The sequence below is a fragment of the Lutra lutra genome, chromosome 7 (genome assembly GCF_902655055.1).
Source record: "Lutra lutra chromosome 7, mLutLut1.2, whole genome shotgun sequence".
NCBI lineage: Eukaryota > Metazoa > Chordata > Mammalia > Carnivora > Mustelidae > Lutra > Lutra lutra.
In genome coordinates this window covers 25424468-25438097 of record NC_062284.1, presented here as the reverse complement: position 1 = coordinate 25438097, position 13630 = coordinate 25424468, and the positions used below count along the sequence as shown (strand labels likewise).

The window sequence follows — 13630 nt, the reverse complement described above, 5'->3', positions numbered from 1 at the left end:
GGAGTCATTTCCCAAAGGGAAAGAAGAAAGCCCACGTTACTAGAAATCTCAGGATGAGTCAACTTTTAGATAATGGCTACCAATAACATCTTGCGTAGCAAAAATGGGCAACACTCCATCTTTATCTTTGCATATAAAGTGTGAAGACAGAAGTAATAGACAGGATTTCCACTCCCACTCCTGGTGAAAAGGATATTGCTAGTTTTTCTAAAGAACAATTTGGACGTGGGTATCAAAAGTCTCACCTTTTGGTTAGTTATTGGAATTTATCCCAAAGATATAATTATGAGTTCGCATGGCAATGTTGCTTATGACAGGAAAAATGGAAAGGACGTGAATTTTTGTTAAGACACCATATAATGACAGGATATGCACATGATGGAACGTGATGGACCATGACATTTCAGAATGATGTTTAATGTTAGGGGGGGTGAGGCAGAGTTTTCAATATATTTTAAATTATAAAAACTACTTACAAAAAACTCTTCAGAAAGTGAGACCACTCAAAAGCTATAGGAGAGTATGTATGCAGACATACACCGATATACACAGGTATACACATAAAAACACATGTACATGATACACACCAAACTTTAAACATTGATTCCCTTTGGTCTGAGTGTTATTATTGCTGTATTCCATACTTGGGGATTTTCCATGTTTTACAAATTCTTAATTCACGTTTTGGTCCTTGTCATTAAAATAAAGGTTATCTTAAATATTGCAATATTTAGCCAGCATATCTGTTGGCATCATGAAAGACATTTTTATCTACACATTGGTGTGTGTATATGTGTGTATAAATACAGATATATAAGGGTACATATACATATCAGTGCACTGTTAAAAATTCTACTTATAAATGTATAATTTCCTTTAAATAAGTCAAACACGTATAATATACATATAACTTCCTTCAATCTAACTTTAACAGATGCCACCAATTACTATGCAAAAATGTGACTATGCTGCCTCCCAGTGGCCATTCCAGGAATTAGTGTATCTACTACTAGTCTTCAAACAAATTCTCAGACCCTACAGCTATACTGCTTAGTAAGAAAAGAAACACAACAAAAATGGTTCTAAAAGATAAAATGACCAAGGATTCATGACTACTAAGTGACAGAGTCAGGACTTGAACTTAAGTCAGTCTAACCCTAAAGTCCATGCTCTTTTCACTACATCATAGTTCAATTCAAAGCAAGGCTTTCCACTGACGAAAATCTAAATGGGGTGTAAGCAATGATAAAGATACACCTTTCTCTTAAGATAAGTGCCAAAAGCACATGTAATAAAGATGCTTATGAGATCTGTATGTGCAGGAAACTTTTAGAAGAGTGTTATTTCAGGGAACAAATGATAGATCTTCCATAATTCATATGAAGAACTATTTAAAAACAATTGTAATAACTAAATTTAAAAGTTCTGTATTTGCTTGGTAGGAAAAGAACAGTGTTTTTTTTTTTAAGTGAAGAGATGTGTTCGCCATTTTTTTTTTTTTAAGATTTTATTTATTTGACAGAGAGAGATCGCAAGTAGTCAGAGAGGCAGGCACAGAGAGAGAGAGGAGAAGCAGGCTTCCCGCGGAGCAGACAGCCCGATGTGGGGCTCGATCCCAGGACCCTGAGATCATGACCCGAGCCGAAGGCAGAGGCTTTAACCCACTGAGCCACCCAGGTGCCCCAACCATTTTTAAATGCATTCAGAGTAGTGTTTAAAAACACACATAATAAAGATGCTTATAAAAGTTGTAAAAAATGCCTTTTTCATATAAAAATAGCACAGGCAAATATGTAGTGTGTGAAAGTGACAATGTGGAGTGGCATGCAGTGCATGACTCTGTCCAGTACTTTTACTATGTACAGTGCATTCTATGACCCCTGCAGTGGTCCAAAGGAAGTGCAAAATATTTGCCCGCATGTCTCTATTACAGGTCTTTTGCAGGGAGATCTTGGATAGAATGGCATTCAGGTTTTCTGAGACAGGCAGAATCATGTGGTCCTAGCAGAGACTGCCTTCTAGTAAATTCTTTCTTGCCTATTGTGGTTTCCATCACCAGAAAATAAGAGAGACTTGCTCTTCTGCCAGAGGCTCAAAGACCAGGGAACTGTGCCCTAAAGTGGGTCTCACAAGAGTTTGCACTATTAGAAGATGGGGGAATGCAGAGATGAGAGGAAGGCATTGTCTCCCAGCTCACACTTTCATAAAGGAAAATGGATCATCAGATTTGGCATGTTCCCTGAGAGATTATGGTCATCCTATACTGCATGGGTTTGCCTGGGTGTGGAATTGGGACCTCCCGCTGTATGATGACAACCACAAGTTCTACCCAGGAAAAAAAGAAAAAAAAAAAAATAGCAAGGCTGACCAGAAGGACAAGTCCTTTGGTCCCTGGGTGGACTGATGTTGAGCTCTGGGCTCTGCACCCCCTTTCTCCAGTCCTGCAAGGGAAGGCCCAGGAAATTGCCATGTTAGGGTTCCCTTTGAGGTATCCTGACCACCTGTCTAATGTCTAAAGCACAGCTCTGGGGACAGTTTTGTAAAATGTATCCCTCTGTTTGTTGAAAGACTGTCCTCAACAAATTGTTCAGTACTCTATATGCATCCTCTTCTTGAGGGCCCAACCAGAAATGTTTGCTGTTCTCCATGGAATTATCCTGAGCAGCTGATGATTTTTACCTTTACATCCTATAAGCAGATGCCCCATTGGTGGTTGAAAGTTCTTCAGAATCAAAATTGGTAATGACTTCCAGGCAAGCACCTAAGACTTTCTGGCAGACATTTGGGAACAAATGTTCCCTTGGCTTTTTTGGAATCACCTATTTAAAGAATTCCATCTTAAGAACTGTGTGTATCTTTGAATGTTACTTCAGATGATCTCTGGGGCATGGGAGGGATTTTACACAAATAAACGCCATCCATGTACCATAATCTTTACGGAGTTACTTTTAGAAGTTGATAACAGTATCTTATTAGACATTTGTCTCAGAGCATCACATGAACCCTAGTTTGTTCTACACTTTCATATTTCATCTTTTTCATTAGGTCCAAAGTCTGGATAAAAAAATAAAAATTGGGGAGCCTAGCTGGCTCAGTCAGTTAAGCCTCTGACTCTTGGTTTTGGCTCAGATCATGATCTCAGGGTCATTAGATCAAGCTCTGTTGCTGGATGTGGAACCTACTTAAGAATCTCTCTCTCCCTTTCCCTCTTCCTCCTGCCTGCCCCCGCATATTCATGCTCTCTCTTTAAAAAAAAATGTAAAAACATAGTTTTAGTTGGAAAATGCGGATTTTTTAGATTCCTTTAAATGATTGGTACCACAAGTAACATATTAATAGAAATTTTTGTACCTAAAGATTAGTCTATATTCTTAATTATTCCCTTAATATGGATGTTACATGGGAATTACCACATCTAAGTATACCATTGTTTTTGTAAGGCTTGACAGGAGTGACCCAAATGCTAAACAGAAAGGCTCTAACACTGACAGGGTGGGGCTGCTGAGACACCAATGGCTGTGTGATTAGTCCTATCACACTGTCTTTGCTACATCAATAGGTAAAATGCTATCAAATTATAGCTATAGTTCTATCACAAAAAGTTCATAACCCTTTCAAGTAGAACTACGTACACTTTCCAAATGTATATGACTGAAAGAGAAAACTCATAATCAACTTCGCAAATCATTAGCAGACATCCTTTGCATAAACAAGGAAAAGTTACTGCTGACAAGCTGCTCTGGTTCTCGTCATCTTCCTTCTGGGCATAATATTTGACAAGAATAAGAAAAAAGCTAGTATATGTCTAGTAATGCTGTGTCCTTCAATTTTCAAGTGTGGTGGATTAAACAAGAAAATTGGTTAGACCTGAATTCAAATTCCTGGTGTTTTCTCACTAGCTGTGTGACCTTGGGCTGATTACCAAACCTCTCTGAGCCTCATTCTCTTTGTCGGTTAATGCAAATGATATAACATACTGGCCAGGCTGTTTGTGAAGTTGCCAGGTATATAGACACTCAGTAAGAGGAACCTCTTCTATCCCTTCCCCTTCTAAACAAGGGGCCTACCTAGCCCTGGTCAAGCAATCATGCACCAAGATTAAAGCATCCCACTGTCTTGGGCCTAATTACACTCGCTCAGTGTTAGAAACAAGATGTGAATCAAGGTCAATAATCTGTGAGGACTAGGGGTACTTTTATTCTAAGAATAGAACAAAGGTACACAGCAGGCTCACATGGGGTCCCCACATAAATGGATCCAATCATTCATCCCACCCAGCATCTTCTAAGACCTGGGACTCTCCACACCTGCTCTCTGTTCACAAGGCTGAACAAAGTGCCCTGGGAGTCACTGCACAGACTGATCTCTTTTACAGGAATGATGTCCAAGGACTAATTTTCAACACTTGAGATATTTTGTAGCTTTTCCACATACTTCTGTCCATGGACAACAGGCTGCCCCATGGCACTGATGTTCACAATTTATGTTTCCATTCATGGTCAAAACATGTTTAAGATCAATGTAGGAAAAAGAAAAGAGTGAAAAAATAGTACAAAATGCTGAGGTGTGTATTATAGGCTCATTTATCAGAATCCTTATTGGGCTGTCATAAGAAAAGTCGAGATCTATTGTCAAATAGGTTTGGGGCACAATATGTCAAAACATTCCTCAGAACATATGTTAGGGCACGAGCCTTAGAAGATGCAGCATCAGTGTTATTTCCACTATGATTATTTCTTTCACACAGAGTTTATTGTAAAGAACTATAAGTTAGGTGGAGAGAGAAATTCCAATAATGTTTATATAAATACATGTTGTTTCTTTTTAAAAAATTTAACTTAGATTTCGTGGTTTTTTTTTTTAATTTTTTAATTAAAAAAATTTTTTTGGAAAAATACTTAGGCCCACCATGGAAACGGAAAAGCTATAAAGGAGCCTTTCTCGCCAGTCAATGTATTGATTTACTCGAAGGCAATGAATAATTCAGAATTTAAAAATGACTACTGATCATTTTAAATTAGAAATACTAAAATTTAACCTTGGCATTGGAATGTTTTCAAAACATGTGAGAAATGGGCTTTTAAAATTTATAGGGTGCAAAACTTCAATAAAAATAATTCTCCTTAAAGCTTTTTAAATAAAATTTTGTATAAAATAAATTTTCCCTAACTTACACTATGTCACTGTTCCAAAGGCGCTTTCTATCTGGAGCCAACAAGTACAGATAGCAAACACACGGGCCTACTGCAGCTCAGGGAAATAATCCGCATGGACATCAGTACGGACAGGTCAAAAGGCAAAAACTATCCCCAACATGCAGGTGCTCACACACACACAACAATCTTTGTACCCGTTAAGCTGTAGGACCCCCAAGGGCAGGACAGGCGGCGGCAAGGACCCCTGGCTGCACCCCTGGCCAGGCACTGTTGGCAGCCCCACCTCTCCCGCTGCGTGCGCGCTCTGTGCTCACTGCTTGCGCGGCTGCCCTGAGCGCTGTGCCCTCTCCCCGCAGCTGCAGGTACTCACCGCATGGTGTAGAGCAGCGTGCCGTCGTCTTCCAGCCTCAGCAGCTTGTTGGGTGTAGTCATGTTGTGCGCGATGGACTTTTTCCCGTTGTGGAAGAATGTGTCTGGGGTCCAGATTTTGCTGGCAAGAAGATTGTTGAGAGGGAGGCGCTGCATGGGCCCTTTGAACCGAAGCCTTTCATCCTTCCAGCTTTGTCGGAAAAACACATCTATGGTATATTCCTAATGCAAAGGAAGGCAATCAGGTGACGTGTCAGTAGAGAAGGCCCTTCGGGGAGTTGTTTCAGTGCCTATTTAGAATGGTCTGAGTGGGGCCATGCCCTAGGACCTACCATTTCTGTGTCGGATACCGGGCCGAAGCTGGTGACGTAGATGTCCGTCCTCACCTGAGTGATTCGTTCTGAAACACAGACACAGGTTCTTGCCGGGGCACGGAGCTCCCACGGATCCGCCCATCACAGCGTCATTATGTCCTTGGTCTAGGAACCAATCTCACTCTTGGCAATCACAGGGCCTTAATAATGTGTTTGTTGAATTTGAAAAAAAACACCAAAGGAAGCCAAACTGCTCCAAACTACAGCAGGAGAATAAAATGCCTATCTTGTAAGGAAAGGGTGTTGGCTCTCATTGTACTTCTTGCCCGGTGAGGATCAGTCATGAACAGAGAAGAAAGGGGTCATGGCTGTGGGACCTGGGGTGGGCTTTAGTTTTCCTCCTCCTTAAGCCTGGAACAGTACTCCCAATCTCACATTGTGTAACCCACTATCTCACACCAATCATCTTCTTTTAAAAGGGTTAGGCAGTTCTGATGAGGAGATTAAGATCTGAAAGAATGTCCACTCCAGACTACAGCAGTGGGTGGTTTTGGGGAAAGGCTGTATGAGAACGTTTCTACAGTGTAGCCTGGGACAGGACCACTTGAGAAGACCCATCTCACCTTATGTTGCATTTTGAATTGTTTAGAAATTTCTAACATGACAGACTATTATATCAGTTACAATTATTGAAATTTATAGAGCAATAAAAGTAGCTAGTAATATTGAGGGGGAAAAGTGTGTGCTCCCTGGACATCACCCAGGCCCTGTCGACATGAATGGGGCCCGTTAACAGTACACTACAGTTCACTATAAATACTGCCATGCCATTGGTAGCATTGCTGAGTCACAGCTAGGGGGTTGGGGGGGGGCGAGGGGGACCTTTTTCTCTGGACAACTCACTGCACGGTAATCATAGATGTGCATGGTGTGTAGTTATGTAGTTAGCATGATGTGTGTGCTTTCGATGCCCACTGAGATGCCAGCCCCAGTAGCCAGACCCTTTGGCTCTCTGTGGTGTTCTCAGGATCCTGCGCCACAGAAGTGTGCCACATACTGGGTGGAGGAGAGAATACTGTATAGCAGCAACTCACTGGATCGCTACATACTTTGATCCTCATGGATGTGTTCAAAGGGACAGGGGCTTCTGGACATAAGAGGCCCAGGGGCATAAGTCAGAGGGTGGAGTAAGACGGTGTCAAGGAGGCTTTGTGGACATTTCCTGCCAAAAATGTAGTGAATGGCAATTCATGCTTTAAGTGAATCTCCCTGTTAAAAATGCAATAATGGAAAAGAACTTTTTCCTCTAAGAATGTAGTTGCTAGAGGGTCTCTAACTTACCTAATGGAACAAGTTCAAATGCACCACATCTAAATCAGCTACAGCCAAGGGCACTGCACACGCCTGGAGATAGCACATGAGTCTCAACACAAAATTAAGCTGTTCTAATTGTGCCCTGAAAACATGTTTTGCTCACCACTTATTTTTATCAACTTCCATGGGGTTAAAGTAAATACAATGATTATGGTCCTAGTGAAAAAATTAAACATAATATATGAAGATATAAAGAGCAATTGCATTAAACAATGGATTGTGGAAAGGATTTGCAAAAAGGATTTGCATCAATATGAGAGTAGGAAGTTGATTATGTGTTATTTCTTGGCATAAGGTAATTTTGGCTTTAGTAACACAGAGGAACTGTTTCCTAAGTGAAGCAGAATGGATAGATTATCTGAAGAAAAGGGAGTTTGCAGATAAACCACGTCCCCCAGCTTGTTGTACCTGGGGAATGACAACAAAGGATACTGGGAGCCTTTGCAACAACCATCAGTGCAAACTCCTGGCAAGGAAGCTCTTGAACGAATGGACTGCATCACAGCAGATGTGAGAGTGAGGCCAAGTTTAGTGGGCTGCAGCAGAGGAGAACCTACTCACCTCCAAGGCCAGGCCGCAGTCTATTGTCATAGCCGTCCAAAAGCCCATCCAAGATCCTGGTAAATATTGTGATGTTGTCATTGGTCTCATCTTTTACTGAACTGGTTGGCATCTGTGAAAAGCTTTTTAACAGAGAAACAAGAATTCAAACGTGCATTAAATATTATTTACAAATTCTTCTCAAAATACAGAAACCAGAAAACAATATGGTGACTTGCCTTGGAGGGAGGGCACCTGAGAAACATCTCCTCTACTAATTTAAGCTATTGTTTTTCACAGACAAGCCTTAATTCTGGAATTTCCATTAGAGTGTGCTGGTTCTGGGCTGGTCATCCATCAACAGAACATGATGCTCAAAACCATCTTTGCCTGATTCTGAGGCACAGTTTCTATTAGGATTATAGCCATTGTTAAAATTTAGACTAGCAGTGCCTAATCCACTCTTAGGAGAGTTCAGATGTTTGGTTGGGTTAAACACAGAAAAACTGAGTTTTCATATTGTTAATGAATCACCTGTAATGAGCAGTGGAGTGTGGAAAAGATGTTCAAAATGATGCAATTCGAAAGACTGGTGGGCCCAAATTTCACTGCATCCCTAATTGGGAGCATTTGTGCCATGAGCAGTATGCCAGAATTAGAGCATATGGTGACAGAAACAATCAAGTTTGTGAAATGTCTCTGGGCTTCCTCACTCACCAGCACTGCTGTTGCTAGCACATTCAGCTCCAGCCAAGGTACATGACCCAGGGGACATGAATTGTAAAGACCGGACTGAAAACCCTTATCAGGGTTTACTCAGTATCACCTCAGATCAGGGACTCAGGGAGCACAGTATTCTGAATGACCCAGCATATCAGACTTATAGCAAAACCCCAAGAAGAGTAGGCTGAACCTTCAAAGAAAAACCTAGAACAGTCCTGGATTTTCCAATTCAGTGCATTTATCCAGGTTCCAAACATTTGTGTAGATGATCTGGAGCAGATGGAAATGAGAAACTGCCTCAAGCACACATGGGCAAACTGAGGAAATTATTTGGGAGGGAAAAAAAAAACCCTAAGTCTAGAAGAAGGTAATACACTTCAGGAACATGGATCCCACCACAGGTTTCTATGGCTGCTTTCAAATGTTGCAAAAAAGCAAGATGTTTGGAATTACCTAGACCTCGGCCTACACATATAGCTTGGTTTCAGGTAGAACTTATGCCGCTGAAAGCCAGCTGTGGGTCCCAGGAAGTTAGCACCCTGGGCACTTGGGAGAAGAACAGGAGATCCCTGGGATTTCCCTAAAGTGTCTCTTATGGTGCCCCAGCTCCACTAATGGCGATTTCTTTGTCATAAATTCCCTGCACTGAGAGTAAGACCAACCATCAGCAGTTGGATGTTGAGGGCAGAATCGATGTATGCTTGCCCCACCCAGTTCTTGACACTCGGTCATTTGTATTGATTGCATCTAAACAGATCAATTCTTTACTGCTTTAAAGCTATTCCCTTTTGAATGAGAGAGTATAAAGTTCTTTTGATCTAATTTTCACATCACCATTAAGTATACAGTTGAAACTCTAACAAACTAAAATTCAGTCCTGTTCATATGCAGCCCACAGCCCACAGACTTTTTTTTTTTTTTTTTTTACTCTGTGACTTAGTGTTTGAAAATATCAAATTCCCTTCCTCTTATATCCACCACAGTTCCACTCTTGAGAATAATGAAACCTTCAGCCTCACAGACCTAATACTAGGACAATAGGCCTTACCACTGTCCCCTGGGTTTGTGAGAGAAAGAAACAGTGACATTTTGTACTTGTCCAATTGAGTAAACTGCTCAAACTAAATCTGGCCTCACTGTCCACTTCTTATGGTGGTCATAACTCTTATCAACAAGTTTGATTATTTAATTCTAGGCCATGTCTAACTGTCTGGTTTGGGGAGGGGGCCTTCACTGGCTCTTTACTTAGCATGGAGGTGACAGCATACACACTAGCAGAGAAAGCAGATCACTTCCTTGTGCAACCTAAAAAAAAAAAAAAAACTTGCAGAAATAGTAGAATGGCAGTTAGCAGGGGTTACGGGTGGGGAATTCTGGGGATGCTGGTCAAAGAATACGAACTTGTAACTAGAAGATGATTAAGTTCTGGAGATCTAATGCACAGTATAGTGATTACAGTCAGTTACTATATTATAAACTTCTAAACTGCCAAAAGATTCTCTCTTAAATGTTCTAACCACAAAAAAGAAAGGATTTTTTTTTTTTAATTTTTTCATTAGACAGGGAGAGCACAAGCTGGGGGAGCAGCAGGCAGAGGGAGAGGGAGAAGCAGGCTCCCTGCCCAGAAGGGAGCCCTACACAGGGCTTGATCCTAGGATCATGACCTGAGCTAAAGGCAGACACTTAACTGACTGAGCCACCCAGGAGCCTCAGAAGAAATGATAATTATGAGAAATGAGGGAGGTGTTAGCTAAGGCTACAGTGGTAATCCTTTTGCAATATATACATGTATCAAATCAACAAATTATATGATCAGTTATATCTCAATTTTTAATTAAAAAATAAAAATATCACTATGAATCAGAAAAAGAGAAAAGAAAAAGTGTATCAATGTTTCAAGTACGTTTTTCTAAGCTATTTATTATCTGTTGTGAAGTGTTCTTAAATTACATTTGATCTGAACAGCCCTAGCTATTAGGAGACAAACCTTGACTGCATCACTGACCATCCAAGATGTTCCAGACACTGTGTGCTTGTAGGGGTCATCTCCATGACCGCTGCCTCCCTTGGCCCTCTGGTACTCTGTCTGCTTCACTACAGTTCCAAAGAAACACTATCTCACCTGGCTCTGAAACCTATTTCACAAATACCCAAATCATTGCCAACAGCAATGCAATGAATGCAAGGCTTAAGCATTTCAAATCTCACCTTCCATTTACTGATCAATTTCAGTGTCGGTCCTGTTCTGCTATAACTGCTTCCTGTAATTATTTAAGGGCCTATTTACAATAGAGGCCATGGTTGGAGATTTTCTGTGACTTCTTTCTTTTTACAGAAGCTAGGACCTAGGCGGTAGGAAACATTCTAAAAGAATCTCTGAAAATGCTTGTCAGGGCAGGAGTTGAGGTTTTCTCTCAGGAACAACCAGGAAGCCTTCTGAGGTCTCAGATTATCCTCAAAAATGGTTAATTTGCAGCGTGTGGTTATGAAATGCAACATTTCCACAGCCATGGAGAGGAAGGTCCTCCCCATCTCATAGAACACATGTGATATGCCTGCACACAGGAGAATCTCACAGATCTTTGGCAAACTTAGGTGTGCCTCTCTCAAGGTGCATAATCTGTGAGGACTGCTCCTAAGGTATAAAGTAACTTCAGCTTGCTTTTTTCCATTTTGGTTAGTTGAAACCACATGAAAAACAAAATAATATAAAAACGCTATGCCTTCAGTGAGCAATAACATATGGTTACATCTATGAGGCCTCCAGATGGAAACTTAAGATGCCCTCATCTCTTTGACTCCACTTACGGTCAGACAGCAGGCTTGAGCTTGCCAGCATTCCAATTCAGTTTTTCTTAATTGTATCGACTACAACCAAGGATCTCTGCTGATCCTTAGGTCAACTGTGAGTACACAATTGCTTCAAGGAGAAGCTAAAGGCTCAGTTCTGTGGGGGAGTAGATCTTTGTGAGCTGAGGCCAGATCCCCATTATTACTGACAATAGCCTTGGACATATAAGAAATATTTTAAAAGTTTGGTGGCTGACCCTTCAGTAGTAATCTTAATTAACTAGGCTTTCTTAAAATATGAACTGTTTCCTTATATTTAGTGTATTTTGTCTACAAAAACATGTCATATCTAGTCCATGTGAAGAGTTCCAACACTGCCAGATTATTGATGTTCTAGAAAGGAAATCATAAAGGAAATGTAGGGAATGCCTGCATGGCTCAGTTAAGCATCTGCCTTCAGCTCAGGTCATGATCCTGGAGTCCTGGGATCCAGCCCAGTGTCAGGGCTCCCTGTTCAGTAGGGAGTCTGCTTCTCCCTCTGCCCCTCACCCCACTCATGCACGCTCTCGGGCTCTCTCTCTCTCTCTTTCAAATAAATAAATAAAATATTTAAAAAATAAAATAAAATAATAAAATAAAATAAAGGAAATATAGAACCAACCATTCTTCTTAAAACACGTGAGATTTCCTTGCTCAAATATTGTTCCACACAAAATATACGAGGTCTTGATCACTAAACTTAAGCTCTTTTACAATGACTTTAGAATTTGAAGAAAGTTTGAAAAATAAGGAAATAAGGCCACTGAATCCCATATTCTAAGCTGAGAAAGGAAGGCTGTGGCTGTGAAATGCACAGGGACATGGGTGTGCAGTAGGACAGCAGAATGAAGCTCAGGGGTGTGGATGGGCTTCTCAAAAAGCTATGCAGTGGAACTCCATCCAACTTGAAGTTTTGGGCCATTCAGGGACTTCTGATGAAGTCAGAATGAGAACCTCAAGAAATTTGGTCCACAAATGGATTTAACAGTGTTTAAGAAAAAGAAATATGAGCGTCTTCAGAAAGAGTAAACTCTTGGCAGTTGTGTAAATTTCCATCCCTCCTTGTTGTCTTACTGACTTCTTCAGGGCATTTGATTCTGGACTCCTGCATTAACTTCTTTCTGATTTCTAGGCCCCAGAGGTGTGGCTTTAATCAATCCAGGAGAAACAAGAACCAGCAATTTTTTTTAAGGTCCCCAAGTGATGCTCATGTGCAGTCCTGGTGGCTCTAGGCCTATCTAGATTAGAAATGGAAAGGCTGCTCTTGAAGCCAACAGCCAGAGTGATTCTACATGACATCAGAGAGCTTCTCTCCCCTGTTATGTCTTCAAGAGGCTATATGACTAGGCTCAGTGTTTATTCCACCAGCTCAGCTCAACAATGTATTTTGGAAGGTCAACCACTTATGTATCTTGTACTGCGCTGAGTACTGGGTATATGAAGATGACAAAGATAGTATTCCCAACCTGCAGGACACAGCTGTGTTCTAAAAGAATCGGTCACATTCACAGAGTATTTCAACAGAAACATGGTAAGTGTAGGGATCTATAGGATGCACAAGACATTCTAGGAACCTAAAGGAATGAGACGGAGCTCTGTCCAGGGCCACCAGAAAGGAGAACTGACCTGCTCTCAAGTCAAAGAAGGGGATGTTGAAGGGGTTGTGAGCAGTGGACTTGGGAAAGAAAACAATGATGCTTGTAGAGGTTAAGAACGATCTTTGGTGAGTAAAGTAACGCATGCTAGTGGAGAGACAGCACACATTAAACCATAAAGGACTTCACATGCCATGCTGCACTCCTAGAGTCAGTCCTGAAGGTAGTGGGAGCTTTAAAGCATTTAAACAGGTGCACTTTATTTCCCTCTGGCCCTTTGGCACTTTGTGGATGATAGACTTGGCAAAGGCAAGGCCAGAGGCATTGAGGCCAGTTACTCAGGCCATGTCAGTGGTGACAGAGGCAACAAGTTTTCTGAGGGCGGATATAAGGAAGAGTCTGAGTACAACAGGAAAGGGAATCCCAAGCAAGCTATCCCCCAAATTAGCCAGTTATCACACAGAGTTAACCCTGCAGTAGAATCCACACATTACTCTGAAAGGGGAATTGTATCATAGTTCAATCTCAGAGTAAGTTTCTTTTTGAGGAACTGTGAAGGATTTTACTCTAACATAACTTAATCTATTTATCTTCCAGTATTATAATTTCTAATGATAACAACGGTAGTAATAAGAATATGCTGCAGATTCCAGCTTTAAAGGTATTTCATCAGGTGATGCCTGAGGGTGTCTTATTTTGGCACTTAGAAGAGTACAAGGTCAACAGTTAT

The 13630-nt window shown here is 41.1% G+C and overlaps 1 protein-coding gene across 4 annotated transcripts in view; it reads right to left on the bottom strand.

The window, feature by feature from the left end:
* Nucleotides 1-13630, bottom strand: part of GABRA5 (gamma-aminobutyric acid type A receptor subunit alpha5) — an 84547-nt gene that overhangs the window by 60683 nt on the left and 10234 nt on the right. For all 4 annotated transcript variants that reach the window (XM_047739219.1, XM_047739221.1, XM_047739217.1 and 1 more), the window contains 3 exons: nt 7775-7896; nt 5858-5925; nt 5527-5747 (listed from right to left, as the gene is read on the bottom strand). In XM_047739219.1, coding sequence (XP_047595175.1) covers nt 5527-5747; nt 5858-5925; nt 7775-7896 — 411 coding nt within the window. The remainder of the gene's footprint in view (nt 1-5526; nt 5748-5857; nt 5926-7774; nt 7897-13630) is intronic.